The sequence below is a fragment of the Apiospora aurea genome, assembly GCF_038362705.1.
Source record: "Apiospora aurea strain CBS 24483 chromosome Unknown utg000005l_segment0_segment0, whole genome shotgun sequence".
Taxonomy (NCBI): Eukaryota; Fungi; Ascomycota; class Sordariomycetes; order Amphisphaeriales; family Apiosporaceae; genus Apiospora; species Apiospora aurea.
This window is the reverse complement of record NW_027117392.1, coordinates 1,773,448-1,798,394: the sequence shown is the minus strand read 5'-3', so window position 1 is coordinate 1,798,394 and position 24,947 is coordinate 1,773,448. Positions and strand designations below refer to the sequence as shown.

Genomic DNA, 24,947 nt, shown 5'->3' with positions numbered 1-24,947 from the left:
AAATAATATACGATTAAGCTATTATACCTTTTATTTACTATTGTAAATAAAGGAATTAAGCCGGTATAGTCGGAAATTACGCGTATTAGATAATTAGTAAGGTAATAAACGATCGTTTTAAGTAAACCTAAGTATTTCGAGATTAATAAGCCGCTATAAATAATAGTATTATATAATTAATCGAAACGGGACGAGATATAAGCCTTATAACGCTTATACTTATCGGCTTAATAAAGTAACCTTTTATTAATTTAATTATAAGAAGGAGGGAGTTTCTAATTAATATTCTATATTTAATAAAACGGCGAAAAGCGGTTAAGCAACGAGGAACGATTAGTAATAACTCGATTAAGATTAAATCGGATACGTTACTGCCGCGACATTAACCCGATTATTTAAATTAATAACGATAAAGGGAGTTCCGATAAGTGTAGGTAAACTCATATAAATCACCAATTAAGTAAGAAGTATCCAGCGTTATAAATTAATTACTTATATAATTAAATGATTTTCAATATCCGATATAATAACTAGGAATAATTAAGTTAATACGTCAGCTTAATATATTAAGAGTTATACTTTAAATCGAGAGCCTCCCGGCACGAGACGAGGTAGAGATGAAATAAATTATTAAAGGTATTCCCGACGAATAAATTAAACGGAAGACTATTAACGTAAATTAGCGCGAATTTAAAATTATTTTATAATACGGCCACGATAATATAATAATAATTAAGGATACCGCGAACGAGAAATAATATTAGTTTATAATTTTTTAATCGTAGCGGATTTAAGATTAAATTAATAAAGAATAAATCGTTAGTATGTTAATTTAGAAGTTCGTTCCTATATAGCTTGTATTTAATAACCGTTTATATCGACTTATTAAGAGATAGTTAGAGGATATCGTTGAAAAGGATAAAAAAATCGGATTAACTATAAATTAAAGCGATAAAGGATATTTATTTTCCGGAAGTCGATAACTTAAAGGCTTTGCGAATTAACGGAAACGCCGAGAAAGGCTTCGGAGCGATACCGGGAACTATTTATAAATTATTCGTTAAAAGCCGCTTATTATAGCTTATAAAAAACCCGATAAATTAATTAATCCCTTAGTTTTAGCTTGTATAGTTTAAAAAATACGTTATATTATTAAAAATTAGCGAAGAGAGGGACGATTAATATAATATCTTTTACTTTTATAAGGGACTTTTAATAAAAAACGATAAAAAGTGGGAAATATAAGTAAAAAAAAATAATAATAAGCTTTAATATTAAGTAAACCTAAGGATATAATTACCTTAAAAAGTTAATAATAAGAACCTTAATTATTAGAAAGCGATTAATAATCGTTAAAATTCTTACGCTTAAATCGGACGAGAGCGGTTTAGAAAATAAATAAAATAACGAATAAAATAAACCGGAGGATGAATTAGGAGATAAATTTAACGAGCTTAAATTAAGTAATAAGTCTATTAAATTAAACGATAACCCCCCGAATTTAGAATAACGATAAATAACTTAGTTAAAAGAGTTAACTCAGCCGTTTACCGAATTAATAAATTGAATAAGGAGGTATTTAAAAAGGGGGGCGTTAAAATTAAAATTAATAAAATTAAGGCCGTTATTAAAAACTAGTATAAGGATATCGATAAATTAAAAGTAACGAATTTAAATAAATTAGCGAATAAAGTAAAGCGATAAGACGAAAGTTTAACGAAGATATATACCGAGTAAAATATAATAAAGGTTTAAGGCGAAATTACGAAGAAAATCGTCGACGGAATAGTTATCTCGATCCGAAGCTTGACCCGACGAATCGAATTCGTCGAAAAGAACTTTCTTAGCGACGACGAGAATAAACTATAAAGAACTAAAAAATTAAAAATAAACGGCTTTAGAAAGCGTAAAGTTAAAGCGTTATTCGATCTTTACGGTACGCCTAGCAGCGAACGCGGAAAGAAAGTTAAATAGGTATTCGTACGATTAACGGGCGAAAAGGGTATATTCGCTAACATTGAAAAAAAATAGGCCCGGACGAGGGATTAATAAACAAAAAGGGGTAAACGACTAATAAATTATTATTAATATATAATTATTTTTATTTAAGAAAAAAACTATTTATACAATAAAGAAATATACGTTAATTTAAGGATAAATTTATCCTAAATCTCTTTTAAGGAAGGGGGAGGTATAGGGTTTAACTACTAAGTTAATAAACCCTATACTAGTCTGCTAGTTAATAGATTAGACTCGCTCGTCTAGCGAGTAGGACGAGCTTAATCTATACTTCTTTTATTTACCTTACTTTACTAGCACGTTTACCCTCGACAATAAATAATACGGTTAACGGTAAATAAAAGTAAGGATAGTATTTTTTTATACTATCGCACGTTTTTTAATAAACCTTAATCTACTCTTTAATAAGGAATAAAATATAATATTTAAAATAAACGTAGTTTTAACTATAAATAATATAAACAGGGACTTCTTTATTAAAATCGAAATCGGAGGAAAAAAACGAGGATAAATTAAAGAAACTATTATTATACTCTTCGATATAATAAGAAAACCTCTTCTCCTTATCGTTAAACTTATCCTTCTTCTCGTATTTCTCTTTACGAGCCTTCTTCTTCTCGGATTTATCCTTATAAGACTTTTTCTTATTATCCCACTTACAGCTTCGCTTACCGCTATCGAAATCGGAGTTATTATTATTTTTTTATAACTTTCTTTTAAACTTATTATTTATTTAATTAAAGTCTTTTTTATATCGTATATATAACGCGACTATTTAACGTTTAAATGCTTTTATTTAACTAAAGTAAATAAATTAAACTTAGCTTCACTAACGCGTTATAAGTATTAAAGAAATAACTCGAATTATTAAAGTTATATAAAATACTACTTAATCTTAAAGGATATCTTTAACTAAATATAAATTAAAACACTGTAAACATTAACATTATTATCACTAAAGGTTCCTATTATACGGGAATATTATAACATTTTACTAAAAATTAAGAAAAAAGCGTACTCATTCGAAGCAATATCGTAAAATATAAACGTCGTATTATTAAATTATAAAGTCGCTTTTAATAAATCTAAAACGAAACGACTATATAAAGTAACTAATGTCACTATTAATCTAGCTCGTCGTAAATCTTAACGATTAAAAACTATAAGTTTATTATTCCATTAAATAGCCGCAGATTCTCCTAACAGCATTAAAAAAAACGTTAAAATTTACTACCTAGAGTCACGCTATCAGGTCTTAATGAGACGGGGCTGTAAGTAGGTCTTAAAATAAATGGAATTTACGACAGAGAAAGAAAGGAAGAGAAAATCGAGCTAGGGCCGATGCGGCAGGTCGGTTTTAATAATAAAGTAGTAAGGCTAGTATAAAGTCTCTACACTAATTAGCGCACAAGCTAACGCACTATATTATTACCCCCTCCTCGTAAAAAGGCGGCGCCTCGATGGCTCTAAAAGGGATTTAAACGAAGGTGCTTTTTATAAATAATCTCGGGTTTCTATTTAATTATTTAATTATAGGGCCCTTCTGGAATAATTTTATCCTCCTTTTTTTACTTCTCCTAAAAATTTTCACTATAATTTATTTTACCTTTCGTTTCGTTAATCGGCGGGTTTCTTTCGGTATTAATAACTCGTTATTTAAATAATTCTCGTTAAAGCAGTTCTCTTCGGCCGTAAGTTTTTATTACGTTAATTAAATTAAGGGGCCGGCTTTATTTAGGTTCCGGCGATAGAAATCCTTTAATTTATCCGGTATATTCTTAAAATCGGAGGCCGGATACTAAATATTATTATTTTCTTAATTAACTTAATTCGCTTTATATTATAATTTACGGTAATAAGTTCGGAATGTTTTAATTTTAAATATTTTATATTCTAAGTTTTCGGGTCCGTTAAAGTTTACGATTTCGCTAGCCGGGCGTTCTAAAGCCTATTTAAGTAGCGGGTTATTAGGGTTTTTAAGGAGTTAATTAGTATAATATATCCTGTTTTTTTACGAGTTAAGAGCGTTTAGTTCGTAAATATAATTATTACGAGATAAGATGCGAAAAGATTATTAAGTATAAAAAAAGGCTAATTTATTACCGGGTTAGTCCGTTCTCGAGCCGGCGATCTTTTTAATATAAACTCGGTCGCTTACGTCGAAGTTTAGTTTTTTCCGATATTTATTCGCTTATTCCCTTATTTTTTTTAAGAGGCTAAGATTACCCGCCGCGCGGTTTTAACGTATTTTTTAATAGTTTATACGTTTTATTAGGTTTAAGCTCGATTTAGTTCTTCGTTAAGGGGAAGTCTTTTTTAAGTTTTAGGTTTTTTTTCTTAATCGAAATAGCTCTAAGGCTTAAAACCTCGTTTCACCTCGAAAAGAGATATCCCCCTAAAGGAGTTATACGGGATAGTAGCTTAAGCGTAATTTAAAGCGGGTAATATATTAACCTAGTTATTTTAGTAATAGGTTAAAAATAATCGTAGCCGTTAATTTATATATTTATTTATAATTTTTATTTAACCGGTTATATCGTAATATACTATAAAGGCGAACGTTTATTTAATACCTAGTATTTAATAGATTTTATTTATAAAAAAAACCGTAAACTAGGTATTTTTATCGCTAACCACGGTCCGTAGTAGTCCGAATATTCGGAACGGTTTTTAACAATAAAGTTAAGCGGCTTTTTTCGCGTTTACGTTTTTATTATAAAGGGAGGTTTAATTACGCTTCGTTAAACAGTTAACGACCGTTATTACTATATCGTAGCCCGTTTTTTTATCCGGAGGGTTTATAGCTTTAAAATTTATTACTATATTCTACTATAATTAGTTAAGTATTAAAAGTAATTGGAGTTTTTTTAGTATTTTTATACGTAGGATTTTAATTAGCCTATATATATAATTAACGACGAATACGTCGTAATCGTTCGCTAATCCTAGCTACTAATAGCTTTAAAAAACCAGCTTTTTAGTTTTATTTATTCCCGGATAAACAGTCATTACTCGGCAATAAACGTTTTTAATAACTCTCGTTTAGAAATTATCTTTCAGGGTTGGCAAAAATGACTAAGAGTTTTTGACTAAGACTAAATTCTTAATTTAGTCAGGGTAGTGACTAAAAAACTCTGACTAATTTAGTCAGTGACTAAATTACAGTGACTAAATTCAGGTAGGTGACTAAGACTAAGACTAAAGGGGTGAGTTTTTAGTCGACTAAAAACTCTATTTTTAGTCATTTATATTAAAATTTTAAAAAATATTTTAATATTAATTTTAATTTAATTTTTGTTATAAAAATATTTCTTTATTTTATTAATTATAATTTTTATTATAATAAAAATTAATTCTATTTAAATTATTATTAATAATTTCTCTTTCCTTTTTCACTATTAAATAAGTTTCATTTTTATATACTTTATATAAAAGTTATAAACTTTTATAATATTATTTACGGTTAAAAGATTTAATTTAAAATTGATTTTATTAAAGCATTCATATTTCGATACATTATAATTTAGAATTATTTTAGTTTTATAAAATATTAATATGTCTACTATAAAACTAGGTAATAATTCTATAATTTCACTTTAATAAGTTTAAACTTAATATATTCTTTTTAATATGAAAGATTATTTTTAAAATATTTATTTTAGTTTATAATTTTATTTCTAAATTTTATTTATTCTATTATTTTAACTTATTAAAATTAAAATTAAAATTCCGTTTTTTCACTTACCTTAATATTTAATATTTATTATTTTGGTTATCGAATAAAATTCGATTTACAATTTTATCTAATTTAGCGAAAAAGTATTTAAGTATTCCAGCTACTACTGCACCTACCGAGCGTTCTTTTTCTACTTCTGGTAGTATTATTAGTAAATCCAGAAATAGATTAGATCCAGAAGTAGTAAAATGGATTATGCTTTTAAAGAGCTGGAAAACCACCGATTTAAATCAATTAATCGAGGTAGAAAGTGAAGAGGAATAAAAAATAAAGTTTTTTTAAATAGTTAAATAAAATATATTTACTATTTAAAAACATTTTATGCTATTAAATCTTTATATTTAACTTTTAAAATTATTAATTAATAAATTATTAACTTTTTAAAATTAATATAAAATAAATAATAATAAGAATATAAAATAAACTTAATATAATATATATTTTATAATATTTTTAAATATAATATTAAAATATTTATTAATACTTTTAAAAATATTTTTTTAAAAAGGGTTTAAAATGAGTGTTATTACATTTAATTTTATATGAAATAATATAATTTAATAAAATAACATAGATAATAAACATATAATAAAATAAAATTTATTTAAATTTATTGACTAAAAAGTGAGTTTTTAGTCGACTAAAAACTCACTGACTAAGAGTAAAAAGAATTTAGTTACTATAGTGACTAATTTAGTCTGACTAAATTTAGTCAGTGACTAAAAATATATGAATTTAGTCACCTCACTGACTAATTTAGTCTGACTAAATTTTGACTAAATTTTAGAAACTCTGACTAAATGCCAACCCTGTTATCTTTCAACGAGACTACCAGCCTTTTTTTATAAAGTAATAGTTTATTAATTAATATAAAATCCTCGTAATCCGTGCGCGCTTTTTCGCGTAAAACCTCGAAGTCTTTTAACTATTAATTAGTGTAAAAAAAGGTATCCAGGAAAAATATCCCCGATAAATCAGGGGGCGGAATATTATTCCTTAATAATATAACATTAATATTTTTAATAGCTTTAAAATTAAAACTTAATAACGTGTTAAAGCGTTTAAAAATAATTTAGTATCCTTCGTTTTTCTTTTTAGCTTTAAGAGTTTTTAATTCCTCCGCTTTTTAAAATAACGCGTTCGCGATAGTATTATTTTTCCCGGGCCGGTAAGTAATAATAAAATTATATTAAGCTAATATTTCGGTTTAACGGATTTATTAAGAATTAAAATACTATTTAATATTAAAATATTCGAGCGTATAATAATTAATAATAATAATAAACGGCTCGAAATGTTGGAAACCGATTAACTCTACGCGTTAATATTATAAGCCTCGAATTACGGTAAATAACCTTTTATTATAAATAGGGTAATTAAGCTTTAGACTTTAAAAGGATTCCGAGAAGTACTTAACTAAATATTATTCCTTATCGTCTTATTTTTAAGAAAAGATGCCAGCGATAATAAAAACGAAAAAATTAATCTTAAGCTTTATCTTTTTCTCGTAATTCAAATACGCGAGGATTAATACCCGCAGCAAAACGTTCTTTAGTTCGTCGAAAATAGTTTACTACTTAAATCTTTAAACTTATAGTTGATCAGTTTTTATTAATATCGTTAATAGTTTAATAATCCTATTATAATCCTTAATAAATTTGCGATAAAAATTATAAAATCCGAAGAATAATTATACCGCTTTTATATTCGTTAGTAAATACTAATTTTTTACCGCGGAAATTTTATTAAGGTTTACGGACGACGCTATCGGTTTTAATAATAAAACCGAGGTATTTAGTTTCCGTTACGTTAAACTCGCACTTTTTAAAGTCGGCTTAAAAGCTAGCTTCTAATAATTTCTAAAGAACCTTTCTTATATACTCCTCGTATTAAAAAAGTCTTTAAAATAAATAAAAATATCGTTAATATAAACGTAATAGAAATCGTTAAGATATTCCCGTAGTAAATCGTTAATAAACCTTTAAAAAATAAATAATCTATTAATTAACCCGAACAGGATGACTTTATATTTATACGCTCCGTAACGAGTTTAAAATGTCGTTAAATCTTTATTTTCCTTCCTTAGGCGGACTTTATAAAAAGCTTATCGGATATTAATTTTAATATAAATTCTAGCCTTAACTATTTTATTAAGGGTTTCTTCGATTAATAACAGCGGATATCGGTCCTTTCGCGTAATAGTATTTAATTTTTTAAAGTTTATATAAAAGCGAAGCCCGCCGTCGCTTTTAAAGGCTATAAATATAAAGGCCGCCTAAAAAGCGTCGCTTAATACAATAAAGCCTTTTTAAAGGTTTTTCGAAATATATTTTCGGGCCGCGGTATGCTCTTCGAGAAATATTTTATAGAGTAAGCTATAGCCTAAATCGTTCGGTCTCGTGCCGTTTATTATTCGATTTTATAGTTTATTAATACGCGGTATTTAATTAGTTTATTGGACCATATTTTATTAAATACGTAATAAAAGTCTTTATATACTTTAAGTATTATCTCTTTTTACTTTCCGGCGCAGTTCGTCCTTATCTTTAAATAAGGAGTTATCCCGAAAGGTTTCCCTTTTTTAAATAAACTTATCGATTTAATAAAAAGTTACTTTATAGACTTAATACGAGTCGTTTTTTTTACGCTTCGATAAAAACTTAAAGCGTTTAAAATTATTATATCGGGTATCTTTTAACAGTACTAATTAATTATATCGCGAGCGAAGCGATAAGGGCCGCGCTTATTCTTTTAATTATAATAAAGCGTATATTCCGGCGTTTATTCGTGATTATTGTTTAATTATTTTAACTAATCTTTTATTTAATCGATAAGTTATACGCGGAAGGATTTTTAGAATTTTTTCCTTCGTAACCGAGGAGTTAAGAGTGTTAAATAATCGCGCGCTTTCCCTTTTATAAGGCGGGCTTTTAATTAAGAGAGTCGGTCGTTTCGTTCCCGTTTACTTTTTTTAATTTAGGCTTTTAAGGCCCGGTTCCGGGCATCCGTATTTTTTAGTAATTCGGATATTTTAATAGTACGCTTACCTCGTTTATTAATATATCCGTGTTCTCGGTAAGGTTTTAATTGTCGGGATAATTAAAATAACGAGTTTTCGAATAAATAACGACGTTGTGTTCTTCGAACTATTTCTATTTAATAATAAAGTTATATTTTATATTAATTACTACGAAAAAACTAGCCCGGTGTTCCGGTAATAAATTCGTAGGTTAGCTAATACTACTACGTTAAAAAATTAAAAAGGTTTACCGTCGAAACTTTTAATCTCGTAAAGCCGGGAAGCGGTTACTCGCTTTACGCTTAATTGTCTAATTACTTTATTAGCGAAATTTACGCTTATAAATAAATAACCGGCTATTTTTGTATCGGTAAGCGTTACGGTAATAAATAACGATAATTTATTATTATTTGTAATATATTTAAAAGTTAAAGAAAATCCTTTAATTAGTTTTTATAAAAAATTAAATAGTATCGTTATTAAGTTATTTTTAATAGTAATTAATATTTATCTTAAAAAGGAGTTCTTATTCCTTAGGATTAATTTTTTAATTCCTCCGGCTCGGCGAGGGCTTAATTAAGTTTACGATTATTAAAAGGGAGGCTAAGCGAAGATCCTTTATATTTTCGATAGATTTCGTTAATATCGATAGGTTTACGTTTATCGGTATTATACTGCTCTAAGGGATGGTTAGTTTTCCGGTAATTAATTTAGTAATAGTTAAAGTAGCGTCCTTTTTTTATTAGTTTTTAAGTCTCTTTAACGGTAATGGGAAGAGGGTAAGTTTTAATCGAAGAGTTATTTATTAATAAAGTGGACTTCGTAAAGGTAACGTAGTTTATTATTATACGACGTATATTACTTAGCGACGTACTTTAATTTAATTCTAATATAATTAAACTTTAACGCGTAATAGCTTTATAATTATAATGCTTAATTAATCTTAAAAAGATCGAATAGTTTTAATAATTTAAGCGATACGAAACGGACCGAATTAAATAAATTAGAGAGTAGTAATAAAAGCTTATAATATACCCGAATTAATTTTACGTTATCGAATTTACGACCGAACTTTAAAACGCGAAATCCGACCGAAACGATGTAAAATAAATTTAATTAAAAAGAAGTACTTCGTAAATATATAATTAATTTAAATATCCGAGGGATACCTCCCGATTTCGTTAATATAAAAATATGGCTAATTTTTTACCGTATTACGCGGCGGCGACCGCGTCGGTAAGTATTAAATTAAGCGCTTTATCGACCGTAACCCGGACTTAAAAATTAAAATAAATCGTCAGTACGATTATTAAAAAGCTCTTTACAAAGATTCCAAAATTATTTCTACCTAGTTTATATTGGTCGTAAATATAAAGGCGAAATACGGGATCGTTAACGAAAATATTTAAAATTTTAACGAAACCGGCTTTATAATAAATATAATCGGGTTAATATTTATCGTAATACACGCCGAGTAGCGTAAAAAAGCGAAATTAATTTAACCTAGTAACCGGGAATAAATAATAGCGATTAAATATATTAATTCGTAAAGTTAATATATTCCGCCGTTTTTAATCGTTTAAAACCAATATTACTTCGCGAACTAATCCTGCGAAACCGATTTACCGGGCGATTAAATAATTAAGCCGATTTTTAAGAACTAGACTAATAATGAAATAGGCTTAAATTAAATTAAATACTTCGATAAACATATTAGATCGCAAATAAAAAATCGCTACCGCCTCCTAATTTTTAACGGCTACGAAAGCTATATTTCGGCCGAATTCGAGGTATATTACTAAGATAACGATATTATTATTATTAATATACCTCCTTATTTATCGTATTTATTTTAACTTTTTAATATAGCACTTTATTCGCTTTTAAAGCGTATTTATTCGAAAAAATTAAGCTATTTATTAAAGCTTTTATAAACTATATTATTAAGCTCGAGTTCTTTATCGCCTTTAAAGCCGCGTATTTTATTGTTTTTATAGAAGCTAATATTAAATCTAGATTCAGTGTATTTAATTTAATACCTTATAATCCTAATAAAGTAATTAGTAAGCTGGATATACGTCTCCGGACGCCTATATTTAATCTATCCCGTTTAGAGACGGCTAGTACCTACGACCCTTAAATACCGTCTAACCCTTAATAAATAATTAAGTACTCTATTTATATTAAAAAGAAGGTATCTATTTATTAAAGAAACTCTCTAACGCCGATTTTAAATATAGTAGATTAAATAGCGAAGGGTATAATTAAAATAGCTTATAAAATAACCTTTATACGCGATAAGATATATATATTAAACGAGGTTAATTTAGCACTTTTTAAGCGTTAAAGAGTTAAAAAGTTATAAGTTTAATTTAAAGGAGCCTTTATTATTAAAGAATTTTAATAACTATAGGACGAGAAGGTAAAAAGGAAGCGTTTAACGCTCGATAAAAATAAAAATAGGGGGTTCGTCGAAGTAGAGGGCGACCGGTAGAAGGCGTTGTAATATTTTCGGCGAGATAGGTTATAATGCGTGAATATATAAAAAGGATATAAAATTAAGTAAGGAATTAAATAGCGAGTAACTTTAATTAATCTTAAGCGTTATAGTTAAATTAATTTATATAAAAGGATCGAGAAGTAAAAAAGGTGCGTCGCTAAATAACATACGTCGCGTAGTGGTAAACCACGTTATACGTTAATTAATAATTTAAACTCGTTTATTAAGCTCGTTTATTAAGCTCGTTTAATAAATTTAATCTTTTATTTACTTTATTTTAACCATTCGTTTACATTTAATAAACGATATATATAAAACTTTTATAATAATTTTAAAATAATAAAAATTAATAAAAATCATTAAAGCTTAAATAAATAAATATCGCGGCGAATATTAAAATAAGTTTATTTAAACTTCGTATTAATATATTATAATAATTAATATAACTTTAACCTTTATATAAAACTTAAGCTTTAAATTAAATAATAAATTAATATTTATTATTATTATTATATCTCGAGTCCTTCGTTTTATCGGCACCACACTGCCCCTCCTTTTATTACCCCCCATAGCGCGTGTACTAGCGTTAGCGTCGTGCCGAGATCCACTTGGTGCTGCCCTCACCTCCTTTCGTTTCCCTCTTCGTGTTGGAAGCTGGCCTGTCGTGCAACATTGACTATCAAGCCATCCAGCGCTGTGCGCAGAGCTTCAGTCCGTCCTCCTTCATATTCCTCAGCTACTGCGTCCACACCAATTCCCCAAACCGCGATTCCACCATGAAGGGCGAAGTGAGTCTCCCCTCTCCCAGGCATAGCACCTGTATAACTGCTGGAGCAACGCAATGCAATGCTGCTCTGCTTGTGCCTGGCTGGCCTCGTGCTAGCTTTGCCGCTTGCTGTTTCCACCGCCGGTAAAAGAAAAAAAAAGGAAGAAGAAGGCAGGCGTCAAAGCAAGACACGCCCGAACCTGAGACGGGTTGAAACCAACATGTCTTCAACGTTAATATTGACTTTTCCTTCACCCCCAGATCCTCCATCTTCACCTCGGCCAGGCTGGTACCCAGCTGGGCAACAGCGCCTGGGAGCTGTAAGTCAAGCTCACCGCCTTCCCGGCAACAGACACACATGCACATGCTGACTTGCACGACAGCTACCTCCTCGAACATGGCCTAGGCATGGATGGCCGCCCCGACCCGAACGCCAAGGACATCGTTGAGGGCGGTTCGTACGAGACCTTCTTCACTGAGACGAGCAATGGCAAGTACGTGCCTCGGTCCCTCTTCGTCGACCTGGACCCGTCGCCCATTGACGAGATCCGCACCGGCGAATACCGAACCCTCTTCCACCCCGAGCTGCTGATCAGCGGCAAGGAAGACGCTGCCAACAACTACGCCCGTGGCCACTACACCATTGGCAAGGAGATGGTCGAGAGTGTCATTGACCGCATCCGACGCGTCGCCGACAACTGCAACTCGCTGCAAGGCTTCCTCATCTTCCACTCCTTTGGCGGTGGCACCGGCTCGGGTTTCGGTGCCCTTCTCCTCGAGCGTCTCTCCACCGAGTACGGAAAGAAGTGCAAGCTCGAGTTCGCCGTCTACCCCGCCCCGCGTGTCTCGACCGCTGTCGTCGAGCCTTACAACGCCGTTCTCTCCACCCACAGCACCATCGAGAACTCGGACTGCACGTTCCTCGTCGACAACGAGGCTGTCTACGACATCTGCCGACGCAACCTGGGTGTTCAGCGCCCTGACTACCAGCACCTGAACCGTCTGATTGCCCAGGTTGTCAGCTCCATCACCTCGTCTCTCCGGTTCGACGGTGCCCTCAACGTCGACTTGAACGAGTTCCAGACCAACCTTGTCCCCTACCCCCGCATTCACTACCCCTTGATCAGCTACGCTCCTGTGGTATCAGCGGCCAAGAGTGCCCACGAGAGCTTCAAGGTCCACGACCTGACCTTCCAGTGTAAGTACCACCCCCAAGCCGAACCCGGATGCCATTTGCTAAACATGGCCATGCAGGCTTTGAGCCCAACAACCAGATGGTCGTGTGTGATCCTCGCAATGGCAAGTACATGGCGGTCGCTCTGCTGTACAGAGGAGACGTGATCCCGCGCGACTGCAGCGCTGCCATTAGCGCTTTGAAGGCCAAGGCTTCGTTCAACTTGGTTGAGTGGTGCCCCACCGGCTTCAAGCTGGGCATCAACTTCCAGAAGCCCATCTCGGTTCCTACCTCCGGCCCCGAGGATGCTGGTTTGGCCTCTGTCGACCGCTCCGTCTCCATGTTGTCCAACACGACTGCCATTGCGGAGGCCTGGTCCCGCCTTGACCACAAGTTCGACCTCATGTACAGCAAGCGTGCTTTCGTGCACTGGTACGTTGGTGAGGGCATGGAGGAGGGCGAGTTCTCCGAAGCTCGTGAGGACCTGGCGGCGCTGGAGAAGGATTACGAGGAGGTTGCCGCTGACAGCTTCGAGCCGGACGAGGGTGAGGCGGAGTACTAGATCGGGCACTAGAGGCGGGTGTCACGACTGGCGTACGTATCCATCTTTGTTCAATACCCCTCGGTTTGTCATTTAGTCGATGTTGCACATTTAATAGCTTGGACAGTAGTTGCAGCAGCGGCACTGCCGTTCGGCGAAAATGTTGTACTTCTAAACCTCATCAACTAGGGATCCATTCCGATGCTGCTGAGCCCTTTTTGGTAGTTGGATGGCCAATACATCCGGTTAGAGAGGCCTGTCAGCCTGCTGCACAGCGCCTTGTAAAGCTTCTGCCTGTTCAAATAGACTGAGTATCCCTTCCGCATTCGCTTACAAAATTGTTGCTCTTTCTTCATGTTGTGGTGACTTTGTTTATATCCTTTTTAAATGGTGGTGAGTGATATGAGGATCTGATCTGTGAGGCTGATGTAAGCTGTGAGGGGTCGGGTGCCTGCCAATCTACATGCCTATAGGGATTGGGGCCCGGGGGGGGGGTGTTATGCCCACCTTGACCATTTATAATTGCTCATTTTATCGTCATACATTGGAAGGACCTTTTACGTGTCACGGAATGGGCTACATGTCAATTCACGTAAATCTGCTAAGTGAGTCTGATAGCGTGGGTTAACGGAAACAGATGAACAATGTGGGAATTATGTATTTGGTGGTCTCGCAACACCCAGTGCCTCAACGGACGGAAGGCTTGCCACTGCCCTTTTTCCGCCATTCTGCAGCTCGTTTAGCACCCCGTCCTGGCTTGGCAGCTGTCACCGACTTCTTGTTTTTGTTTCCTTTGCCCTTGCCTAGCTTGAGGTCCCTGGGCTTCCCATCCTTGGCACTCGCTCGGCGACCCTCGAAGACTATTTGTTCCGGCGTCTTAATGATGTTCAGTGTGTTGGCATTGCTGCCAGTTGCTGGTCCGTCATCTCTCGATTTTCGTTTGTCCCCTCTGATTTCCCGTTGCTGCCTTGCGGCTCCTGCCCGACCAAGCAATCTCCCTGCTCTGCCGGCAAGTGACTGCTGCTCGGGCGTTGCCTTGAACTTATACTTGGTACTTTTCGGTCCTCCAGAGCTGCCCTTGCTGGTTTCAGCTGGCACAGCACCTGCCTTGAACTTTGTGGACCTCTCTAGGTTCAAGGCCGTTTTGCGTGGATCCTTTGCACGACTTACACGCAAGATGCGTGGTAACATGGGTGGGAACTTCTTGCCTTCTAACAAGAGAGCAGCTTCGACGTGATTCCCGTCGTAGAACTGGACATAGGCAAACCCCTTCCCGACGCGGGTTTTCGGATCGCGGGGCACACGAACACTCTCGACTTTGCCAGCCGCCTTTTCGAAGACACGCCACAGACCCTCTTCAATGTCTGCCGGAACTTTGCTTCGCTTCTTGGTGACTGTCTCCCCCTCAGCGTTGGTTTCCACTATGGTCTCGTCGTCTACGAAGCCCAGGTTGCCAACAAAGACACAGCGGCGGTGATCCACAGGGGTGGGATGTGCCACGCTGTCAACTCGAAGATGGCGATCGAGAATGACTGAGCCATTGAGGGCTTTCAATGCGGTCCGGGCCGCCAATGGGGTGCTATACACGACATAGGCATTCGTAGATTTGGTGGTTGATGACATAAGGGATTTTGTGATGAAAGCCGCGCGCTTAGGGATGCTGCCGGCACCAAAAGCGGTTGATCTGAAACGAAGCGACTCGATCTTATGAGGCCCGGTAGATTGATCAAGTCTAGATAGCGAGGAACCGAGGTGGGCAAGAAGCTGCTTCTTCGCTTTGGTGGAGTTGATGGCCTCGACAGACACGTTGCCAAGGAATAGAGTACGGTTCGCTTTGTCGATCTCGGAAGCATCACCGTCATCGGCGTTCCTAAGAGACTCGTGAACGATGGGAATGTCGTCATCGACATCCTCGTCATCCGATATGTTTTCAGGAGCTTGGTCGGCCACAGCCTGACCAGATTCACCCTTACGCCGTTTATCACCATGGCTCTTGTCGTCTTCCTCGCTGATCAGCTTGCTCATGTACTTGGATTCAAGATCGTCATGTAAGTCCTTGCGCTTGCGCTTGCGATCCTTCTTGCCGATATCCGAAGTTGCTGCGTCCGGAGCTGAAATCGTCACATCCTCTGGCTCGGTGCCTGAGACGTTCTCGTCTTCGCTGCCATCGTCGATCCCGACATCTGTGGGCAAACTACCTTCTTCGGAGTCGAGTTCGCTTAGTGACTCGTTATCGCCGCTGGGCGAGTTGTCGGAGCCGCCTTGTCGCTCGGCCTTGTCGACTTTTGCCGGCACCAACGACTTGTAGCGGCTGGGCGGTGGTGCTTTCACCGGACCAGACTATAGATGTGGTTAGCAGATGGAGGCGAGTCGGGCCAGTGGCGTGCTTTCTTACACTGCTTGCGAAAAGAGCGTTGAGGGTTGGATCAACGCGGTCTTTGGAAGCTGCAAGCGTGGCTCGCTTCCTACGATTGTGTTAGTAAACGAAACGAAGTGAAGACACAGCCACATACGAAGATCCCATATTGGGCAGTGAGTCGTTCGCTGCAAAGGCGACTATGCTATGCGGCAGTAAAAGAGCGAACCCGACGTCTAATGGCCGTTTTTCTGGGTTGACAGTGAAAGTACTCAAAGTAAGTGTTTGCCTGCTTGCTTGCTTGCTTACCTCTTACCTGCAAACCTGCCCGATCAATCCAAGGGCCATCCAAAAAAAAAAAAAAACAAGGTTAAGAGATGTACCTGACCAAGCGGGACTCGCTATCGATAAGCCGACCCAGACTACTTAGGTATGTACATACATTAATGGCAGGTACATAGTAGACATGTGCTTGAAGTAGGCCGCCCACATGCACTTATCCGTCAAGGTCAGGTCAGTTGATCAAGTGGAAGGTAACTTTGATCAATGTACCTTCCTAACCTAACTACTTCTTAGCTACATAACCTATCTACCTACCAGCCTGCCTGACTTGCCTATCTATCAATTGATTTGATGTACAGTATCGATTCCACGCACCCAAACCCACTGCAAGTTGGAACTGCCAATCAACCGGAGTCGTAACTGCAGGTGTTGTCATCCTTGCTTTTTCCCGTGGGCGCAACGGGCTGCTGCTGCCATCCACCAAAAGAGCACCATCGATCCTCTGCCAATAGCAGTCGCCGTCTTCCTTGTCCATCGAGGTGCCTCGCTGTGTTTTCGACAGGTCTCATCTTTCAGCGCGTCCCATTTGCCCCGCCATCCTATCTTGCCGGCTTGACCTGAGTACCGACTTACATGAACGTCGAGTCGCACGCATCCAAAGCCTCTGGACAGCGCATCCTTAACTCTTTGCGACCCCTTCCCCGGCCTTGTCGTGCTCGGCCTGTCTCGCGCTTCCCTGCCGGCCCAATTTCATCACAAGATTCGCTGTCGCAATGACGACCGGGGGCACGGCACCACCGCCGCCTCCTCCCCTGACCATCCCGCCTCCTCCCATCGAGCCACTCTCAGAGGACGGATCCAGCCCTTTGAGCGACGTCGAGGATAAAGATGACGAACATGACGGCTTGAGTCTCTTGGCTCAAAACCACGAGCAAAGACACGATGCTGAGGAGGAAGACACTCATCTCTCTGATGGTGACCTCTCAGAAGCAAACGACACCGAAGCCGAAACAGAGCGCCTTTACGACACACCACATATAGCCACTCGCCATAGAGACCTGACCTTGAAGCAAAACGCAGGCGAACAACGCTTCGAACACACCCCGACCAAACTACGAAAGACTACAGCAGCCCACCCCGAACTCGACATGGAAGACGACGAGGACGATGACATCCTCTCGGAGAGGTCTATCAACTCGAGCCCTCCACCCCCGGCAACGCACAGCCCTTCCCCGCCTGCCGTCGAAAAATTGCCGTCACCCACATTAGATATACTCGCTGAAGCCGCCGCCAACCAAGAAGCCGAGGGTCGAAAGAGGAAGCGCCCGTCCTTGCATGCTGCAGAGCTCGATGATGCCCCGCCCACCAAGTTCGCCGTGCCTGCTCATGCCGAGCAAGCGAAAGACTCCGATGGGGATGTGACTATGGTCGACGAAGAGGACCATCGCTTTCACTCTCGCAGCGGGGAGCAGTCAGCCGACGAAATCGTCGATGCAGTCAATCCCACGGTGTACAATCGTGCCAATGAGCGTGTTGGCGGGCCTGACGGAAGTGAGACTCGGGACCAGAAAGCGGACGAACCTCCATACCGTAAACAAACGCGCAGCGGCGCCAGGCGCCAACGAGGTGCGGTGGACACCGAGAGGCGTGCCGGGCATGAAGGGCCGGCCGATGACACGGGGTCAGGTGTCGCTGCAGCCGAGGACGATGGGACGCGGACTGGTGAAGACGAGCGGCATCTCGAAGCAGATGCCGATGAGGCCGAGGCTGCACATAAAAACGAAGAAGAACGTAAGACAACCCCAAAGGCTCGTCTCACCGCCCCTCTGGACTAACGATAGAAATAGTTGAGCGTAAAAGAGCAGCCTATGACCAGCTGACCAGCATCGAAAAGAAGTTTGCTACGTTCCGAGAAAGGTATGTTCTGTGGTGCAGACTACGCCATGTCGCTCTCCGAAGTTGCTAATCCACAGCTCCAGGCTCTACGAAGAAAGGCTTGATCAACTGAACCGTGAAGAAGCCATGCTCCGCGCGGACAATCCCACACACCCAGAATACCTCGCTATGATGCAGTGTATAGACTCGAGGCGGGACGAAAAGCTTCGCGTTGCAGAGAAAGAGCTTGAACTGCAGCTTGAATCCTTGGGCCGATGGGCAGTTGCTCGGCGCGCCCAGATTCATTCACAGTTTTATCAGGACATTCGGGAGGCACGTGAAAGGACAATGGCGGAGCTTGGCCAGCATTGGTATGCGATACAGCACGAGCGCCGGAAACACGCCAACAACGTCCCCGACTTCGGCCTTCGTTATCCGAAAAGCCAGGCCCAACGTGTCCGCAATTCTCTGTCATACAACAAGGAGGTTTCGATACTGTCAGGAGTAGCCAAATACGAAGGCATGCCAGCTGCTCCCGACATGAGCGGCGCCTCTATGCAGGAGATGGAGGATGATTTTGACGCCATGAACGTGAGTGTAAGCCCGGAGTGATCGGCATTCGGAATAACTTTGCTGAAAATATGTAGCGTGGGAGACAGCCGGCGCCTCCACCCCAACAGGCAGCGCGTCCTGCATACGTGGACTATGGAAGCATCTCATTCGGACAAGAGCTTGGCGCCGCTGGTCAACAGTTCTTGGAACAGACCGCCTGGGCCAATCCGAACCACCCGTCCAATGCGCACCTCCTCCAACGGCAACACCCAGCACACCATGACTCACGAAGGCGAAGCCCGCTTCCCGACGGCTCAAACGGCCGCCGACACTCTAATCAACCCACTCACCCTTTCTCCTCGAGCACCATCTCCAACTCGTCGAATCATGGACCAAACCAACTATTGGGCGAAAAGAACGGTGCGCGGTTACCGTCGAGCTCGCCCGAGGTTGCGCGTGCCGCAAGCATGTTAGAACAAACCAGTGCTCGAAGTCGCAAGGCGGCTGCCGCCGCCGCCGCCGAGCATGCGACAGCGATCAAGCGCGAGACCCCGCTACAAGTAGGCAATTACCACTGACGATGGCTTTTGATGGAATTGTATACTGCGGCGGGACAGCCATGACACGCGGTAACCGGCACTTATTGTAGCATTTGAAGCGGGATTTGAACGAGAGGTATACCCATGTCCCTTAGGACCCTGTTTACGGATTTTTTTGGGCGTTTTGTTCTTCATATCGAATGGACTGCCATAGCATTTATAAATACATGTTATCAGCTCACCCATTGCCAGGCACAGTAGAGGATGGAACATTCCGGTTGCGTCATGATCCATCGGCGTTTACGATTTTCTGCAGCAGCCTCATCTGAGTAGAGATAGTCGTGCGCCTATCCGTAGCACATAGCACCCAACGAGAGTATGCCATATATACAACAAGTTCCCACGCAAGGTGGCGTGATCTGGAAACTAAAAGGCTCGGCTACAGTGTGATGCGAGTATACGGACTATTTTTTTATACCATTTCGCCAGTTCCGAAATGCTGTAATTTCCAGGACGCCTAATCATACAGCCTCTGCATACACCGTTGATCGACTTGGAAAGCTGGGCCGGTCGAGGGCCGCTTATTTCTTGGCAGGTCGTGGCGTCTCGGGGACCTTGACATCCTCGAATTCGTCCTGGCCAATGGCTCGGATGGTGTAGACATCTGGTACGGGGGAGCCCCTTGTGTAAGCACTCTTGCCTTTGCTTCGGGTCCTTTTGCGCGACCAGGCGAATAGATACGGGGTGTTGTCAGAACGTACAGACGCCAATGGTCAAGGCAGCGATTGCGGATCCGACGACGGCATTCTTGAAGAGGTAAGGTCTCCGCGCGCGGATCAGGGCGGGTGACTGGCGGGACAGCCTATCATAGTAGGAGGAGCTTCCAAGACTGTGATGCTAGGTTAGAAATGCGATGCGGCCATCATGTGTATAGGTCTGGGCCAAGAGCGCATTCCGATGCAGTGACATACCCAGGCATCTTTGTTGGGATCGAGCTGGGGAACGTGGGGTCGTTTTGGGGAGGATCGAGTGATTCCGGCTGCTGGCTGCGTATTAGCCCTTGGACAGCAGTGTAGAGGGCATAAGTGATGGCATAGGCTCGCTCGCAAACGGGGTATCGGCGGAAAGGAAGGTGATTTTTCGATCGCAGGGTACTTGAGGTAGGTAGGTAGGTAGGTAGGTAGGTAAATAGGTGTAGGTGGAGGTATGTAAGTTATTACTTGGGCTTATCTGCATATGTGTACGGCATTGAATAATGTCTGTTAGCGCATATACGGTATCGGTATTCTGGGTTCGATAAGCACCTAAAGTATGCATGTAGCACTGGTACCGACCCGTCAACTGTACCTACCTCCAGCTACCTCCCGCCTACCAGACCATCAATGCATTGATGCATGTACTTCTTTCACCTAAACCTTACCAATCGGAAAGGGTCGACACGCAATCCTCAAGTTCGGCTCGTGGTTTCTTTCAATCCTCGCGAACGCAGTACTATCTCTTGTCCGTTTGGCGGTCTTTTCTCTCTCTCCCCCTTCCTCTTTATTCTTCCCTCCTCCTCCATTCAACCGCCATCCGGTCTCAGCCATTGGGATATGCTAATCGGCCTATCATCGCATGAATGATCTCAACCTAGTGCAAAATCCCCCAGCGAGGTGGAGATTGCCCATTGTTCGAGACTGCGCCAGCCCATACGCGCTTCTTGTCACAAGTCCAGGTCCCTGACATCACCGAGACAATTTCACTTCCATACATACCTTCGGCATCGCCGCCCTTGCCATCACCACACCGCGCACGCCACACCACCGCGTGGCCCGACTGCCAGCAATTGTATCGGCATCGCTGCTGCCGCAGACAGCTTCGCGCGCGCATAGCGCCCATCCTCTTTGGCACCCTTTCCACCCGCGATCCCTTCGACACCCGTCCTCCTCGAGCTTAGGCCTCTCCCCTGCGCTCGGCCTCTCCCACTGCCCAGCATGGCGGCTTCAGGTCAGCTGTCGGTTCCCGACCAGATCCGACAACTCGAAGGAGCACGCAAGCTCGTCCTGGGCGATGTGAGCTATTACCCACAGGTCATCCAGGCGACGCTGCCCATAATAGGGCCTACAGCGCAGGTTGAGTTTCGCCGATGGGGTGCCGACTTCCTTTCAGAGGCATTTGCGACGCCAGCCGTCCCCTTATCGCAGAAGGAGACCCTGTCTCTCTTGGTGTTGGAGACTTTGATGTTGCTTGCCCAAGATCCAAAACAAGACCCAATGGTATTACGCAGCGTCATACAGACGGCAGCTAGTATATATCCGCTGGCACTCAGATGGACGTAGGTAGGCCCTTTCTCCATGCTCCCCGCCTCGCATGACTTCGTAGACCTAGCCTCTCCCTCCACGTAGTAGTCCGAATCATTGCCATTAGCTGTCATGTCGATCCGTGTGTAGGCACTATACACTCTTCATCCTGCACCCTCTCGCGGGGCGCAAGGCGCGTCTCGGCTCTCCCCGAGAGAGCACTGGATCTGAAGAGACATGTGTGCTGATACTCGCCCCTGTACCAGAATTAATAATCCTTACGATACTGCCGCCTGGGACCACATGTCGGCGATCAAGTCTAGAATCCTGCGGCTCTGGGACACCGCCGCTGTCACTGTTCGCATATGTTGTGTCAAGTTTGCCCAACGAGTAGTGCTGGCCCAGATGCCAAGCGTAAACGCCGAGCCGAGGGTAAGATACTATCACATCATACTTCCTGGTGCTTCCTACGACAAGCTAACGCATCTATAGAAGAACGACCCACTCGACGTCTCCTTGGCCATGATACCTTCAGGCCACCCCGCCCTAGACAAGCACAGCCTGGAGGCAGAAGCATCGGGACTTCTAGATCGAATGCTGGGTGTTTTGCAGGACAGCAGCAGGTATGTTCTGTGAGCCCCCTCTCCCCTCCGAAGTGGTGCTAATCTATCCTATAGCGAAGTCCTCATAGTGGATGCAACTCTGAATGCCTTGTCCGTCCTCATTCGGGCGAGACCGTCGGCATCGAACCGGATACTGAACGCCATCTTCAGTTTCAACCCCTGGAAACTGGCAAGCGTGCCGCTGACGTCAAAATCCAAGGTCATTGTGCGTTCGATGGAGAAAACGACACGGATGTTGTTGGCCCATTTGGCCAGACGGTATGTTGTTGCGGATTGTCAGGTTCATCTCTTACGACGCAGAAACTAATGGCAATAGCGATCCTCGAAACCCTCATGCCCCACGAATACAACAGTATCTTGAGCGGCTCATGGCATCCAAGGCCGAAATGCTGGATGGGGGCAGTAGAAAGCGCGCGCATGGCGAACCTGCAAGTGGTCTAGAAGTTAAGCGCCTGCGAATGGGGCCTGCCCAACCTACATTCCAAATCTCACCGCTGGGTGCTGGGCCCCATTCGCTTGCCGACGTCTTCGCGTTGACACAGAACGCCGGGTTGCAGACCTTTGATGTATCTCAGGTGCCGGCAACCTTGGCAGCAAAAATCAGTGTGAACACAATAGCCCGGATCGATACCAGCATTCTGGATCGAGCCATCGAGGTAAGCTAGGTCTCTATTCGATCCAGCGGAGCATTTATATTAACCGCCATGACTTCAGGGGGTACGAGACCGGCTTGCACAGCTCCACGAAGCTGCGCGCCAAGCTCCCAGTCCAGAAACAACGGCCCTTGACGTCGAGGATGACGACGACTACGAGCCATACGAGCCGGCCTACGGCCCGGCTGAAAACGATGAGCAGATTCTGAACAAACTCGATTCGGAGCCGTCGTCTCAGAGCCGAGAGCTGCAAAGACCGGCGGTGCTCAGCTCGTTAGGTCTGCCTACGTTCAAGCTACCTCCCCCGCAGCCCCTGAATCCCAACCAAGCCGTCAAAGTTGGACAGGGAACGGTAGCCCGCGTTTTTGGCATGATGAGCGGCCTAGGCGACCCGGCCATGCGAAGAACAAAGGTCGGGGTCAATCGGCTTGCCGCTAGCTCGTATGACCGAGACGCCTGGATCACGATTATTACTCGCCTCGCCACTCGATCCCCCGCCGGACTGAATGGGGTCTCGGTGAAGGACGAAGACGAGTCCGGCCCGGCCAGCGGCATGCACTTGGGCAACTCGATCCGCGAATCGCTGTACACGTACGTGCTGGAAGACTTCCGGAAGCGGATCGATGTTGCAGTGTCATGGCTCAGCGAGGAGTGGTACAACGACCGGGTACAGCAGAAGTCGGCGTCGGACCCTGGATCGATCCGGCTGCACTATGAGAAGTGGGCTCTCCGTTTACTGGATTCGTTCCTGCCGTATTTACACGGGCAGGACAAGGTGCTGACGCGGTTCCTGAGTGAGATCCCGGAAATCAACGCTGCACTGCTGAGCCGGGTGAAGACGTTGTGTCGTGATCCGAGTATGATCACGCTGGCTCTCACGAGTCTGTTGTATCTGGTGATGATGCGGCCGCCGGTGAGAGAGATTGCGCTGGACACGATGCAGGATATCTGGCTCGAGTACGAAGAAGCTAGGCCGTCGGCGGCGAGACACCTGGCCAAGTGGCGGCCGACGTTCTTGGAGGAACAAAAACAAGCAAGCCAAGGCAGCGGTCAACTGTCGATGGGCGCGGCAACAGCAGCCGTGTCGACGTGAAGGGACCATGGCTGCTGAACAAGCGGGGCTCTCGAGATAGACAGAACGGAGGGACAAGCTAGCTTCATCCTGTACTTTAGGCATCATTCATTTCGTTCAGAGGGCGGGTTGCACGTGTGTATGTATAGAGAGGCTCATGGCGGCTTGGTAGCGCACTACATACCCTACTTACCTAGCTACCTAGCTACCTACCTACCTACAAGGCCAGCAGAATGAGAATTGAGGAATGTTGCTCACGCAGTCCAAACAGGGTGCGGTGCGGTGCGTGCATGAGTCGAGCCCCACTGACATTGATCTGCTACCAGAGGTGCATGATGTTTTACTTGCAGAATTTGGCGGTCGAGTATAGCCCAAGCCCGGCAGATTAATGCGTCCGTGCCTGTTGCCTGTTGGCTGTTGCCTGTTGGCTGTTGCATGTTGCGTGTACGTGTGCAGCTTCTTCTGTAGCTACCTAGAAGCAGGTAGGTAAAGGTTAACGACCCAAGACAGGTCGAATAACATCAATCAGACCAGACGGTCGGTCAGTGGGGTTGCCTGGGCCGCGACCGGCTGCGAAATTACTTGATAGGCGTTTTCTGGGGTGCGGCGGGCCCATTGCGTCGGGCTGCTCGGTCTCCTGAAAGCGAAACCCGCTGCCTGCTTACCTACATTCTGCCTACTGTCTGCCACATATTAAACCAAGCCGACTCGGGCCAAGCAGGCCAGCCGACGTAGACGTAGACATAGACATAAACATACATGCATGTAGCTTGCTTGTTTGCTGCGGTCTCAGCTTTCCATCTCCATCCGCGACCTGGGCCTGATAGACAGTCGGCTGCTTTACCTCTCTCTGTGTGCTTGGATCATGGTCGATTCCGTAACCTAGCCGCGAGAGACGAGAGAGAAAGAGGCGCTGTACCTACCTAACCTACCTACCTCCTACCTAATCTAATCAGCCTAC

General features: G+C 41.9%; 5 protein-coding genes across 5 annotated transcripts; 3 read left to right on the top strand and 2 right to left on the bottom strand.

The window, feature by feature from the left end:
- Positions 1–12,050: 12,050 nt before the first annotated feature.
- Positions 12,051–13,776, top strand: PG986_007137 (uncharacterized protein; the record flags this gene model as incomplete). Its single annotated transcript, XM_066843359.1, has 4 exons — positions 12,051–12,062; positions 12,302–12,360; positions 12,424–13,238; positions 13,295–13,776. The coding sequence occupies 4 exons, from the start codon at positions 12,051–12,053 to the stop codon at positions 13,774–13,776; spliced, it is 1,368 nt and encodes a 455-aa protein (XP_066699471.1).
- A 666-nt stretch (positions 13,777–14,442) lies between these two features.
- On the bottom strand, positions 14,443–16,279 carry PG986_007136 (Nucleolar protein 12; the record flags this gene model as incomplete). The annotated part of the gene is made up of 3 exons (XM_066843358.1): positions 14,443–16,095; positions 16,151–16,220; positions 16,269–16,279. 3 exons carry the CDS (start codon positions 16,277–16,279, stop codon positions 14,443–14,445), a joined length of 1,734 nt encoding a protein of 577 aa, XP_066699470.1.
- An 887-nt stretch (positions 16,280–17,166) lies between these two features.
- Positions 17,167–19,398, top strand: PG986_007135 (uncharacterized protein; the record flags this gene model as incomplete). Its single annotated transcript, XM_066843357.1, has 4 exons — positions 17,167–18,184; positions 18,241–18,310; positions 18,373–18,859; positions 18,916–19,398. The coding sequence occupies 4 exons, from the start codon at positions 17,167–17,169 to the stop codon at positions 19,396–19,398; spliced, it is 2,058 nt and encodes a 685-aa protein (XP_066699469.1).
- Positions 19,399–19,940: 542 nt separating this feature from the next.
- On the bottom strand, positions 19,941–20,338 carry PG986_007134 (uncharacterized protein; the record flags this gene model as incomplete). The annotated part of the gene is made up of 3 exons (XM_066843356.1): positions 19,941–20,023; positions 20,121–20,248; positions 20,331–20,338. The coding sequence occupies 3 exons, from the start codon at positions 20,336–20,338 to the stop codon at positions 19,941–19,943; spliced, it is 219 nt and encodes a 72-aa protein (XP_066699468.1).
- Positions 20,339–21,332: 994 nt separating this feature from the next.
- PG986_007133 (uncharacterized protein) lies at positions 21,333–24,007 on the top strand (the record flags this gene model as incomplete). The annotated part of the gene is made up of 6 exons (XM_066843355.1): positions 21,333–21,673; positions 21,905–22,070; positions 22,131–22,261; positions 22,316–22,519; positions 22,578–22,917; positions 22,976–24,007. The coding sequence occupies 6 exons, from the start codon at positions 21,333–21,335 to the stop codon at positions 24,005–24,007; spliced, it is 2,214 nt and encodes a 737-aa protein (XP_066699467.1).
- Positions 24,008–24,947: the final 940 nt, after the last annotated feature.